The sequence below is a fragment of the Eumetopias jubatus genome, unplaced genomic scaffold (assembly GCF_037043125.1).
Source record: "Eumetopias jubatus isolate StellerSeaLion01/CBP00866 unplaced genomic scaffold, mEumJub1_p1.0 scaffold_5, whole genome shotgun sequence".
In the NCBI taxonomy this organism is placed as follows: domain Eukaryota; kingdom Metazoa; phylum Chordata; class Mammalia; order Carnivora; family Otariidae; genus Eumetopias; species Eumetopias jubatus.
Window position 1 is genome coordinate 28,104,397 of NW_028274811.1, and position 13,454 is coordinate 28,117,850.

Sequence of the window (13,454 nt, forward strand, 5' to 3'; positions counted from 1 at the left end):
TTTCAAGGTTAACCTTAAACAGTAGCAGAGAACAGTGGGAATCCAAGAATTCTGATGGAGCTTCCTGTCCTAAACAAGAAGTGCCTTCCAAGGACTCCTTAGATGACCTGGGTCTCACCCAAATTCAGTGAACCACCTTAGAGGCAAATTCTTTCTTGCTATTATATCAATCAGGCCCCCATCCTCAATCAAACCAATAATGCTATTACTTTTTATTTCTGGCAGTGGGGTAAAATGGAAAAAATGTAGTCTTTGGGGTCGTGTGGACTAGGTGCCAATTCTACCACCACTTGCCAGCTTGTGTGACTGTTAGTAAGTCACTAAATCTTTCTCAATAGGTAAAATGGGATTTTTGTGAGGATGAAATGGAACAACTTGCATAGTGCACAGCACAGAGCAGGTGCTCTATAAATGGTCATCTTCTCCCTCTTCCTTCACTCTAGGTCATTTTATAACTGCTTGCCAAGGTTCACAGGATCCTGATGGCTTAAGAGGAGGAGCCTGTCCCGTCCTTTGGTGCATGTAAGTCCTCTGCAACCAGACCCAATCAGAGCGGTTTCTTTAGACTGTGCCACTGTCAATTGGTACCCCCATTCCCACTTCAGATGTGTGGTTGAGACTGCCATCTGGACCTTGACCATGAAGCCCACCACGTATCAGTTTTTTCTCCTCGCCTTCCTTTTTGCCCCAACTGGGAGATCTTGTCTAGGTCCTCATGGAGAGCAAGACAAAAATCATTGTTCTCCAGTTTTTCAGTGTTAAGAACTTTCAGGGAGCACGGTCCCCCTTCCAAAACTTAAGCACCAGGGAAAGTGCTAATGTGCACTGTGCACTCTGAGCCAGGAGTGTTTGTGTTTACACAAACAGCATGTACACACACACACCGCTTCAGGACCCCTCCAGCCATCCTGTTCTACAGAAGAAGAGACCCAGAGAGATGAATGCACTTGTCCACATCAAGTAGCTTCTCAATTGCAAAGCCAGGATTAGAATCCAGGTATTTAACCATTTTGCTTCATGCGAACAGCCTGTGTCATCTGTTTTCTGGCATTGAGCTTGGGTTTGAGAAAATCCTAACAAATGACCACTCAGAGCTGGAGTCAGGTCTAACCAGGAGGTGGTACCCCAGTGCCTCAATCTTGCCAGACAAGCCTCCCCAGACATTGTGAATGAAGGCCAAGGAAGAAAATGTTGCAGTGACTCCCTTTGAGCTCATATTTCTTTCTTGTTGCAAAAAGTGCTTATTTCTGCATTCATCATCTCCCTCTTTGTTGTGTAGACAATCTACCCTGTCAGAGGATTTGTGCTTTTATTATGAGTTTGTTTATTATTAGATTTATTTCTCCTATAAGCAAACGTGTTCACAACATTCCATCGGGGGATCTTTTTAATTGTCACATAAATGTCATCTTATGTAAATTGTATATTTATCTTTCCATAGAAGGGGGCTGGAAGGGAAAGAAAGAAAGAATAAACAACCTTCAGTCTTGGAGAGGGAAGGCGGTTGCTGTCCCCGTTCACAACTCACCCACATGCCTTCAAAGCCAAAGGTGAGTTCAAAAAAATTATTTGGATTATCTCTGAGGGGCAGCCAAAGGGAGAGGATAGGAAAAGTTGGCAGCGATGCTTTGGGGATGTTGACCCAGGCTCCCAGGTCTCCCCAGCCTGAGACCAGCCCCTCCCCAGCTGGGAGCATCCGGAAAGGCTGCAGCTTGCCCCCCACACCTCCCCACCCAGGAGGCCAGCCCAGCTCCTTCCTCGAGAGAAGGTGAGCGTGGCGGGCGCAGCGGGTTGGGTGGGTGTGGCCCGCGGCTCCGGGAACGGACCCAAGGCCCCGCCACCGCCTGCTAGCCGCCCGACAGCCCGCCTGCCTGGCGAGCGCAAGCGCTTCTTCCAGAAACTGCGAGGATCCGAGCGCACTGTTTGTGCACCACAAGGTCAAGTCGGGAAGTGGAGCCGGAGGAGGAGGGGCGAGGAGGCGAAGGGTGGGGAGAGGGGCGCCCCGCTTCCTCGCCAAGTGCCAACCTTTGGAAGTTGCCCCCTCGGTTTTTAACCCTTTAGGGGTAATGGGAAGGACGAGCTGGGGGGGGAAGGGGACACCGCGGGGCAAACTCCAACTGGGACCGGGACGAGCAGCTACCCACCCACCCATCACTGCGTTCCCCACCCCCCGGAAATGCGGGGCAGAGCTGGGAACCCGGAGGCACCCGGGCGGGGGAGGGGGCGACGAACCCGAGAGGGACCCTTTCTACGGACCGCCCCTCCTTTCTTGAGGTCGCCCACAATTTCAAGTTTCCCCCGCCCGGGATGTTAGTTTCCATCTGCTGTGGGTGGGGGAGGAGGGCCGCGCCCCCTCCCCCAGACTCGCGCGCGCGCCCCTCCCCTCCGCTCTGGCCAGCACTTTCTGCTCACTTCTGGCGCTGCAAAGCGCCACGCGATTTATTCGATTCGCATTTTTAAACCAGCGATTCGGGAGCAGGGCCTAGGGCGAGGGTCTTCCAGTGCTGGAGCCCCGGAAGGCGGGGTGCTCAGTGCAAACCTCGTTCCCTCCGCGAGTGTCGCCTTCAGGCTGTTATTTGCAAAGAAACGTCTTTTTGACGCAGGGAGAAATGGCAAATTTTAAGTACGTCATTAATATGGCGCCAAAAGATTTTTTTAAGTATAAGCTTGCTTTTTTTTTTTTTTTTAAGGTTGCGGGGGGCGCCGCCCGGGTCTGGGGCGCGAAGGGGGCGGAGTGTGAGCAGAAAGTGTGAGTGAGAGAGTGGAGGGGCGGGGTGTGTGTGTGAGTGTGTGAAGTGTGAGCAGACCTGATGGGACTTGCACGGGCGCAGCCGCCGCTCGGCCCGGCCCTGGGGACAGGGCGGGCTGGGGGCGCCCCAGAGCCCATGGGGAGTCTGGGCCCGAGGTGCAGGCACACGGACGGCCCGGCAGAGCACCCTCCCCCCGAGGCCTGCAACGCTACCTGGACCCGCTGCCGAAGCCAAACAACTGGGCGGGGGGGGGGTGGGGCGGGCGGCGGGGGGTGTCAGGAGTGGAGATCCGAGTGAATAAGAAAAAAGTGGCTACTCCCCCTCCCTCGCTCCTCCCGCCCGCCCCCACCCCACCCCCACCCCAACACATTTTTTTTTTCTAAAGAGATCACAAGGAAGTCTTGGTTTAAAAAGAAACAGAAACATACACAGGGGGATTGGTGAATGGTGCCGACCGCGGCCATCGCAGTTGGAGGCTATTTTGGGGGGGGGGTGAGTAGCGTCCATGGAGTTACTTTGCGCCCATTCCTAGCGGCAAGGGCTTAGGTCCAGCGGGCTGACCGTCCCCAGCAGGGGTGCGGGGCCGGGGACGCCGCAGGCCCGGCCGCCTCCCTCGCTGCGACCCCGGATGGATGCGCGCCCCCCGCCCGCCCGCGCCGGCCCCAGGAGCTCCGGGTTTCGGGAGCATCCTTCCCGCGCCGGCCCCCGCCGCGGCGCGTAGTCCAGGGCAGCGCCCCTCGGAAGGGCACCGCGGAGGAAGGTAAGATCCAGCCCCCAGCGATGGGCCCTGCGCATCTCCGCGGCGTTATTTTGTGTTTTTGCAACAGATCTGCCAGCGCTCCTCGCTCTCTCGCTCTCTCTCTTGCTCGCTCGCTCCCTCTCTCTCCTGCTGGCTGCCTGTTCTAGGAAGCCAGGGCGCGGGGGGGGGGGGATGCACAGCACAGGGGAGAGAGATTGCGCATGTTGGTCAGTCGTGTTTTTAAAGAGTACATTGCGGGGAGGCTGAGAGGGGCGCATGCAACAACAACTTTTGGAAGGGTGAGCTTGGCGACCTTCTTTATTAATGACTGCGGCAAAGCGCCCCCGGGCCGGTGAGGGGGCGCGGGCGGGCGGGGGCGCGCTAGGGCTGCAACTTGCCCCGCGGGCTCCGGCCGCGCGGAGGGGCTGCGGCGGGAGACAGCAGTGGTGGGGAGGTCGTTCTGCCGGGGATGGGGGTTCAGAGGACCTGGACCTGTCTGCCCTCCTGTCGCCCTGAGTTTCATTTTGTTGATACGCAGCACGTCCGGCCGCCGAACCGGGCTGAGCCGGTGCACATGACTCCGCGCTGGGCTCACGTGCAGCCGGTCCGGTCCCAGACACCTTCCGGGGGCCACCGCCTCCGCCCTGTCGCCCCCTCTCTGGGCTGGGTGCACGCGGGCGCTGCACGCGGGGGCAGCATGCTCAGCTCCCCGGCTCGGAGGCTCTGCACAAATTAAACACAGTGTTTTGGAGGGGCGGGGGACACCCTTTCCAGGTGAGTATGCCGGGTGTGCAGCCCCGGCGTACGGGGCGGGGGCTGGGGTTAGGGGTAGCCCCCCTCCGGGGCTGCGCGGGAGTCCGGCGGGGGAGAAGCGCTGGGAGAGTGGAAATGTACCGGCTGCGGCCGGAGTGGCGGGTGCGCGCCCGCGGGGCGACGGCAGGGGGCGTGGCCCTTGTTTACCTTCTCCCAACTCTCCTGGTTCGCGTCCCGCTTCGAGGACGGTAATGCAGTCCCCTGCCCTCCGCTTCCGCCCCTGCGGCCTGGGTGGTAGCGGGAAGATGTAGGCAAGTGGCAGTCTGAGCCTGGGACATGCTCACCTGACCCTCAAATAAGTGACATTGCAGCCCCAGCCCCCACCAAGCACCGCTGCAGTCCCTCTCCCGGATCCCCGGCCGCGCCCCGCCCCCGGCAGTGGCATCTTCCCGGCCTCACCTCCTTCCTCCCTCTCTCCCTCCTTCCTTCCCACCCACTCGCCTGCGCCTGCGGAGCGGCACCCGCCCGCTTCCTCCCCGCCTGGGTGCAGACTTGTGGCTCCCTCCGGTCCCTTCCCGCCTATCCCTGAGCCACTCTATTCTCCAGGCCAAGGGATGAGAAGGGGTCAGCTTGGCGATTCGTAGCTGTTACATCAGAAGACGAGGATGTCTGCGAGACAGGCAGGAAGGCTTCGCTGTGGCTTCCAGAGGCCCAGGACATCCCCCACACACCCAGTCCCCCGCCACACGTAGCTACCCACTTCCCAAGAGGCTCGGCTCCTCTTACCCGCTTCACCTAAAGCCCTCCCCCCGCCCCTAGCGTTAAGTCCGCCACCCCCGGCCCGAACCGCCTCTTGCCCTTCCTTCGCCTGGGCCGGAGCCCCCCGCAGCCACCTCCGGCTCCTCCTCCCGGCTCCCGCGGTCGGAATCACGCCGGCGCGCCTCCAGCCTGCGGTCCCGCGAACTGCCTGCAGGGGCGGGCTGGAGGCGCGCGCCACCCCCTCCCAATCCCCTTAGCCTCCGCCGCGGGCCGGGACGCTTTTTTTTTTTTTTTTTTTTTTTTAAACCACCTTGGCTGCAGGTCTAGTGCCCGGGGCTGGTGGGGGCGGGAGGGGCCGTGTTTCCCTTTGCCCTGAGCCAAGGGCACGCTGCACCGGGCGACTCTGCTCTCTGCAGATTTCCAGACCGTGCTCCCGCGCTCAGCACCCCTTGCTCATCCACTGCGGGACACAAAGTTTTACCCAGAGGCTGAGTTTGTAGGGGGTCATCGGGAGTCTTCGTGTCTGCACCCAGAGCGGCTCTAAAGAGGATTGGGGAGGGTCTGAGAGGGCAGGACTGGCCTGCCGCCTTGCCTTTGTTGGAAAGGGGAGGAGCCCCAAGCTTTCAGCCTAGGCTGGCTATCAGGACGTCCCCTTAACATTTCTGTTTGCAGACCGAATCAGGGGCCTAGGTGGTGGTACGGCCGCCTGGCCCCTCCTCCCACCGTGGCATTAATTCCCTCCCTTCACTGGTAAAATTCCCAGTAGGACATTTGGCAAAAGGGCCGTGCAAGGAGCTGCCAACCGGGCCTGGCCCTGTTTCCTGGGTTCCCAGGGTGCTGGCTTCTCCCCTACCCTGACTTCCTCTCTCACCTTAGGGCCCCAAGTGAACGCACCATTCCTCCCGTCTCTTCTTCCTCAGGCGGGTTGGGACTTGCAGAGCGATCTAACAAGCAGAGGAGGAAAATAACAACAGAATAACTGTAAGGGGAAGGAATGAGTAATAAAGCCGACCCAGGCAGGGAGGAGGGCTTTCATGTTTAAGAGACGCTATTTGCTTTTTAGGTCACAGGCTGCAAAACAGGCTTTGATCCGAAGTGGGCGAATAATTTATTGAGAAAGTTTGCATGGTAGGGGGAAAAAAGGGATGTTTGTTTGATCTGGAGTCCTCTCAGTTGTCCCAAGTGCTGTTGGTTGTTGTTTGGAGTGGAAAAGCATTTGGTTCTACAGCAAATCCCTCGCAGAGGGAAGTCCTCGCCCCAGGCAGCAGGACTTGTAGTGAGTGTTGGTTTTGAAATTGTTTGGCCAAAGGTCTCCCCAGCACTTTTGGAGATGAAGTGTTTAAGGACAAAGTTGTTTGGACTTGGGATGCAGCAAATGTTTCCAGAACATTTCCCATCCAGCATGCTTTTCCTTTGCCTAAATTGCATGGCTAAATGGCCAGTAACACTAATCCAAGAGAGCTTCCACTTGGCTTTCATTGGCGGGTGAGGTGGGACTGCTGGTCTCAGTCCTCAAGGTGCACCCCAGAGTCTTGAGGGTAGGCCTTTGACACTGACTACTGTCACATCCTTGAGCCCCTTGGGGGGGGGGTGCAGGCTGTTCTGGTTAACTGGACTTCCGAGTAACGGGGAGGTAGTTTTTCTTATACCCAAGACTGGGTTCAGTGACTTCCAGTCCACATTCTTCACAACCCCATCCAGCAGGCTCTTCACAGACCTCACAGTTAGTTCTGCCTTTAGGTGCTTTAGGGGAAGGCCAGGATTGGCCTGCTTTGTCCTCCATCCACATAGGACCCTGACTGTGTGGCTCGAAGTTTAGGAACCCAGGGAGGTTCTCAGATAACCCATAGGAATCTGGAGTACCCTAGCCACACTCTGGGGTTGTAGGCCTGTGCATGGTAGCCAGCGTGCGGGGTGGGGCGCACCACCTGGAGTCACATAGCCTGGGTTTGAGTGCTATAGCTATATGCAGTTACCAGCTGTGACAGTTGCTTTGTGCCTCACTTTTCTTCATCTGCAAGTGGGGTTAATAACAGTCCCTACCCCATGATTGGTGTATGGATTGAGCAGTATATTGCATAAAGAAGATTAAACCCAAAGCCAGGCATGTGGTAAGCATTTGATTAGTATTGGCCATTTTTACTATTACTGATGATCTACAGAGGGCCCAAATGCAGCTTTGACCTTTGATCTCTCCCCTTTAGGCTAGGCCAGAGAGCCAGCTCCCTTCTCTGAAGAAGGGATCGGAAGAACCCTGCAGTTGCCAATGGGCAGCCATCTGTGGGAGCGAGCGGACTGAGCTTTGCCCTCTCTGAGGTGGAGGGTAGGGTGAGAAGGTGCCGAAGGACAAAGTAGACAAAACCCCTTTCATTCTTCCAGGACCCCCTAGGTATGTCCCCAGAACTGGGTTTGGGGGGCGGGTGTGGGCAGCGTGTTCCAAGGGAGCTGGGTACCCTCTGGGACACTTGGAATTGCAGGTGGGCCATGATAAGTGTCGGAGGAGGGCTCAGGAGCCCCCATGCTCAGAGAAGCACGTTTGAGGATCCGTGTGTACAAAGTCATTTCTGTAATCGTGATTACTGTCCCCAAGAAGGCATTAAAGTTAATGAGAGATAGGAAAGAGCGGGGCTCTGACCCCCACTTACAGCGGTTTAAGAGCATGCAGTTCTTGTTTTCTGAACGTCTGGCCTTCCCGACACAAGGAGGCTCTGAGGACAGGTTTTCCAGCCGAAATATCATTAAATTGTATTAGCATCTTATTACACACACGCCTAAGCGGTCTGCCTCAGACAGGGAAAGTTTTTGTTTCTCTTTGAAAGATTGTGTCTGGAATGGTAAATTGCCTGCTTGAAAGCCAACCCCCCCCCTTTTTAAGGAGGAAGACGAAGTCCTGCTGTGTGTGGTGGCGGGCAGGGCAGGTCTGGTGGCCCCCAGAGAGGAGAGGCCGGAGGCCAGGTTGGGGTGTTTTAACTGCCCAGGGAGCGGCTGCACTAGCAGAGCTGAAAGGGCCACTGTTCCCAGGGTCAGCTGGAAGAGCGTTAATGGAGGCCCAGGGTGTTTATTTGAGTTTATTTGCAGAGAGGTCTTTAAAGGGGGCTGGCATTGGGCATTGGTGTTTCAAGTCCAGACCCAAGGCCCCCACTAAGACCAATGGCTAGTGCTGCCAAGAAAACATCTGCCACCAAATTGCTGCCCTATTACTGAGTTGACATTGATCATTAGCCAGGAGCCCAACCAAATAAAGCCTCCTGGAAAATGTGTGAGGTTAAGATGGGGAAGGCAGGCTGTGAAAACAGGGTGAAATCTTGGCCTGGGGTGTTTGTTCCTGCAAGCTGCAGGCCGGCCAGCTGGGCTGTGTGCTCCCCACACTTGTACAGGGAGGGGACAAGAACTTAACTCAGCACTCCCTGGGTACCAAGCCCCTATCCTATTGTGTGCTGGGGATAACTCGAGGGGCCGTGGGGCTCCCACAGAGATCAGACAGACGTGCCCTTTACTCCCCTCTCCAAGGAGGAAGACATTCAACAAGTAGATCGACAGACAGTAACTGTGGTGGATGCTCTGCAGATGTTGACTAACGGCGTTGTGGGCTCTCTTTAGATAAAGTAACTGGCATAGACCTCCTTGACATTTAAGCTGAAATGTGAAGGATAAAAAGTCAGACATGCATAGACTACATAGAACCTTCCAGGCAGAGAGCACATCCTGTGCACAGGTCCCGAAGCGAATATTTGGCTTATTTCAGGAGATGAAAGGAGACCAGTGTAGCCAGAAAGCATTGAGGAAGGGGATAGTGGTCCCTGTGAACTTGCTGAGGTAGGGAGGGACCGGATCATGTAGGATATTGTGGTCAAGGGCTTGAGTTTTGTCCTTTGATCAGCAGGAAGCCTTTGAAAGATTTTAAAAAGGGGGTATGACTTGATCTGATTTATGTTTTCTTTAAAGGTCACTCTGGCTGCTGTGTGGATTCTAGATTGGGGAGGAGCCATAGCGGGAGCTGGGAGATGAGTGTGAAGTCCAGGCAAGAGATGGGACTGGTTTGGGCCCGGGGTGGGCCAGGGTGGCAGCAGGAGAGAGGCAGGGAAAGTGGATGCATTCAGCGTATGTTCTGGAGAGAGAGCCCACTGGACTTGCCAGGGGTTGGCTGTGGGGCAGAGATTGCACAGAGGCTGTGGGCTCTCCCCCGAAGGAACAGTAGGACACCCACACTCCTGAAGGAGAGCTCCTTCTCTCTGTCTCTGTGCTGGGGTGGTGTAGGAGGTGCCAAGGAAGGAAAAGGGGACCTTTTCTTTTCCTAGACTCTCTTTTATAGGTAGGGCTTCAGAAACACTTTTATCCCCGCAAGTAAGTGCCTTAGGACACTGGGGCGTTCTCCCAGAGCAGACCTTGCTTTGGGAGAGATTGGAGGGGCCAGTGGAGAGAGAAAACCGGAGGCTAAGACCCAAGTGTCAGCACCCACCACCACGACCTAGATTTCCGCTTTGGTGAAGGAGTCCTCCCTGTCTCCTAGTTGAGTTGGAAGGGGGGTTCCAGGGATGAAGCGCTGTCCCACAGGAGAGCCCAGGCCTCCTTCGGAGCTTCATTAGCCACTGACAGTGGAGCCTCACCTGAGGCGGGGAAGCCTTTGGAACGGACTTGGTTCAAAGGAAAGAAGCTTCACTCGCAAAACAGCAGCTTCCCTCTGAAGCCTAGTTATTATTCCAATTAAGCCACACAAAATCTGCTCCCTTAATAACACCCTACCCAGGAGAACTCTGGGGCGTTTTCGCGGAGGGCAGGTTGGACGGGGAGGGTGGCTGAGGGTGGGGTGCAGGTCTGCATGCGGGCAGGTCACCTGTGACAGGTCCCTGGGCAGCAGGAAACAGCATTATGAGAAGGGCACTGGCAGTCAAGGGGTGCTGTTCCGGGCAGGCTGACTTACTGTACAGGAGCCGCTTGGGTGGGCGCAGCGAGGAGGACTCCTCACCTGGCCCCAGATTTTCACAGAGTGACTAGCACCTATGTGGAGAGCCAGCCGCCGTGCTTAGGGCTTGACGCTGCTCTCGTTTATTCTCACCAGCCGATTCTGGCCCACAGATGTGTTTGGTTTGGCCCTTTCAAAGTGTTTTTAAAAAATTCTGAAGCAGTTGCCAACATTGGAAGTTGAGGAGACTTACGTACAAATCCAGATCGAGTCCTTGTCCTCGGGGAGGTATGTCTTTCCCAAGATCCCTGGTCTGCAGAGGGGTAGAGCTAGGATTTGAACTCGACATCCCCCGAATCCAGAGCTCCTGCTTTTCTCCTTTGGGAGATGCAGGCTTGGAAGTGGAGACACACGGGATCACGGGCAGGATTGCATTTATAGCACTTCTCCTCCTGCTGCCGCCCCCACCTGTTAGAGCACCGGGCTGGTAAGATGCAGGCTGGGGTCAGGGCCCTGTCGGAGTCCTCTCTGTCACACTCAGACGCTGGCGGACAGCAAGGATGGCAGCTGTGGGTGGCAGAGCATTATTGCCCCATTCAGTCCACGACCTGCTAGTACTCTGCTGCACAGAGGCAGAGAAGTCTGAAGGTCAAGGGCATGCGCTCCTGGACCAGATAAACTTCTTACAAGCACTGCGATCTTGAGCAAGTCACTTAACCTCTGTGCTTCCTTTTCTTCATCTGCAAAAGGGAAGTAGCCATCGTGCCCGCTGGCTTAGAAGGGCTGCTCTGAGAGCTTCATGAGGTCCCTGTGTACCGAGGCATCCTCCTCCTGCCACAATGAGTGTTTAGCAATTGACATCTGGGCACCTGTGCTGCTGGTGTCCTCAGGCTCCCTCCAGAACCTCTGCACCCTCTGGACAGAACTTTGCCTGTCCCTTTGGAGCTCGCAGCAAGCAGCCCCAGTGAATCTTTCCGTCATCCTGTTCCTGCTGTTAGAAGACACTGGAGTGAGGAGAAGGTCCTGGCTGAGATCAAGTCTGAGGCAGGAGGGTCCTGGTTGGCTCAGAGGTCTGGATGGTCATGCCCCACCTTAGAGAGCTCATGTTCCCTTGTCTCTCCAGGGCCACCGTGAGATAAGGGGAAACCCAGGGCTCGGCGTAAACAGACTTGGAGTGGGTGGCAGTGGCAGGTGGCCCATAGGATCCCAAGCAGAGGTGGGGACCCTGGTTGGCCTGCAGCTGGGCTGGGAAGCGGGACTTTCTCTCGACTGACATTGGCTCCTTGCCCTTCGCCTCGGGCAGTGAGGCGGCCCAGGTTCCAGACTAACAAGGGATGTGGTGGAAAATGCTTTGGGTCCCGAATCCCAGATCTGTTCTCACATTAGGACTCGGCCCCTGACTAGCTGTGAGACCCAAGGCAGGTGAACAAGCCCCTTGGGGTCCTCCCCTCCAAGAGGAGACTGGAGCAAGCTCTGCCACCCTGGAGTCTGCAGGATCCCAGGAAATGGTGGGAAAGCACTGTCCTCAGGCAAGAGCTCACCCAGGCCCAGAGGCAGCTCAGTGTGGGCTCAGGGATAAGACCACGTGGATTCAAATCCCAGTTCAGCCAGTTACAGCAGGACAAGGCCCTGTGCCTCTGTAGTAAGGAAGCCAATAACTCGGAGCTTCCCGGGGTGTTAGGAACGTGAGCCGAGCCAGTGTTGGTAGAGGAAGGAGCTCCGTGTGGGGAGCTGGCCATCTTACCTTGAAGTAAAATACTGTAGTTGAGATAAAGTTGGTTTATGCTCTTACCTGGAGAAGGACATTGCAGGAGGGAGGGCAGCCCAGCCTAGGACCAGTCACCCTGGGCTGGGCGCAGCTCAGGGACCCAGCTCAGAGCCTCCCTGCTCCTAGTTCTTTTCCACACTCCTCTGGCCACCACCCTCAGGATGTGCCCTTAGTGCTGTCTGAGCTGGCTTGTTTCTAAACTCAGATGGCATGGTCCCTCTGGAACAGTCAGTCTTGTTTCACCTTTCTGCTCCTCCTCCGGGGTGGGAGTGGATTCTCTGGAGGACCTGAGTTGCCTTGAGTGGAAACTAGGGCTGAGCAGGCCCTAATTGTTTGGGGCTACTGACCCCCTTGCCCTCCCTCTGACATCTTTGGCCAGACTCCTGTTCATCTTGAGGCTCTGGGGTCAGGAGGTGGGAGATGCAGCCCCCTGCCCCACCCCCAGGGCTCCCGTGGGTGGGTGGGGAGAGAGGGTGAAGCTGGCTGGGGAGAAGGCTAGGGCAGGGCCTTGTTATTCTTCCACTGCAGCAGGGTGAGTATGGGGAGGTAGGTTATCGGGCAGTTTTCTAAGAGACTGAGGATTTCCCAAGCCTCCTGTAAGTATAACGGGGCCTGCCTTTTGTTGCAGATGGAAGAGAAGAGGCGAAAATACTCCATCAGCAGCGACAACTCTGACACCACTGACAGTAAGGCCTTCCATTTGGGGCTCCTGCAAGGAAAGCATTGGAATAATTATCAGGCCCACAGGCCCAAATCGGGGGAGGCTGCCCCATGGTCTCAAAAGTTGATGAAAGCATAAATCAGGCCAGTTCCTTGTACTCCTAAGAAAGTCTCCACACCTCTGTGGCCTTTTGAGCCTTGGTGTCTTCACCCTGCTCCCCTTTCCCCCCTAGGTCTCAATCCCACATGTTTTGCTCTGGTTAGAAAAGATCACATCCTCTCTGGATCTTTGCATTTGCTGCTCCTGGCTGCTTGGAACACATCCCTCTCTCTCTGGCCCTTATGTTAAATCAGGGCTGTGTAGAAACAGATAGAAAACCTGTTAAGTTTTATGATAATTACCTGATATAAATATCATTTCCTAATTAGCGGTAAACTCCTTGATAAGAGGAAGAGGGGTCATGTCTGGCTGGTTGCTGTATCCCCAGCTAGATCAGGTACATAATAGATGGTCAGTAAATGTTTGTCAAAGGAATTAACAAGGGATCTTGGCAGGAGAATCCCAGAGGTAGACTTGTGTATGGGCTGGTTGTGGCAGCTGGATGTCTTGGGGGTCACAGGGATTGTCAAGGAGAAAAGGGGGCTTAGGGAGCCTCTTCTCAAATGTGGGGGGAGATAAGAGAGGTTTGCAGAAGACGAGAGCTTTTCTCTAGTACCAGAAGGCAGCTCTTCCCAGATGCCGCAGGAACCTGGGCCTGCGTGAGCTGGTCCGGTAAGGAGTTCCGTTCTGCCCTACATAGGAGAGGTGCGCTGCCAGGATTCCGCCTAGCGGTGCCCCCTGGGGGGAGCCCGCACTGAGGAAGAGGCTGAACTCATTGCCAGGAAGGCTGGGCCTGGAGCCCTGCAGCTCTGCACCTCAGTTTGTTCACGTCTGTGGTGAGCAGCTGCGGAGAGCCCCCCAAGAGCCTGACGACCGATGCACCAAGACGGCCAGTCAGTCCCAGCCGCTTTCCTACCTCCAGGTCTCATTCACTGCCCTTTAGGGTCTGTTTGCTCAGCTTGGCTCTGGTGTCTAACCTGGCCAGTCCTTCCTCCCTGTGGCAGGAGATCACAGCGTCCGGC

At 56.1% G+C, this 13,454-nt stretch overlaps 1 protein-coding gene and 1 long non-coding RNA gene across 10 annotated transcripts in view; one reads left to right on the forward strand and one right to left on the reverse strand.

Annotated features, from left to right (window-relative positions):
• Positions 1–1,824: 1,824 nt before the first annotated feature.
• The window catches only part of JADE2 (jade family PHD finger 2), a 51,965-nt gene continuing 40,335 nt past the window's right edge, over positions 1,825–13,454 (forward strand). Inside the window, exons 1-3 of one of the 8 annotated variants that reach the window (XM_028103744.2) lie at positions 1,825–1,937; positions 7,206–7,390; positions 12,301–12,358. In XM_028103744.2, coding sequence (XP_027959545.1) covers positions 12,301–12,358 — 58 coding nt within the window. In that variant the 5' untranslated portion in view covers positions 1,825–1,937; positions 7,206–7,390. Of the gene's footprint in view, positions 1,938–3,158; positions 3,511–5,319; positions 7,391–8,946; positions 9,023–9,998; positions 10,193–12,300; positions 12,359–13,454 lie in introns of those variants that run through there. The other 7 variants (XM_028103742.2, XM_028103746.2, XM_028103743.2 and 4 more) reach the window with 7 other exon arrangements.
• Positions 3,790–5,194, reverse strand: LOC114209405 (uncharacterized). Of its 2 annotated transcripts, none has more exons than XR_015768158.1 (4): positions 5,136–5,194; positions 4,744–4,911; positions 4,450–4,529; positions 3,790–4,212 (listed from the first exon to the last, which is right to left on the reverse strand). It is a non-coding gene; the product is annotated as an uncharacterized LOC114209405 (long non-coding RNA). The 2 variants fall into 2 exon arrangements; XR_015768157.1 differs by having other exon boundaries at positions 5,100–5,181.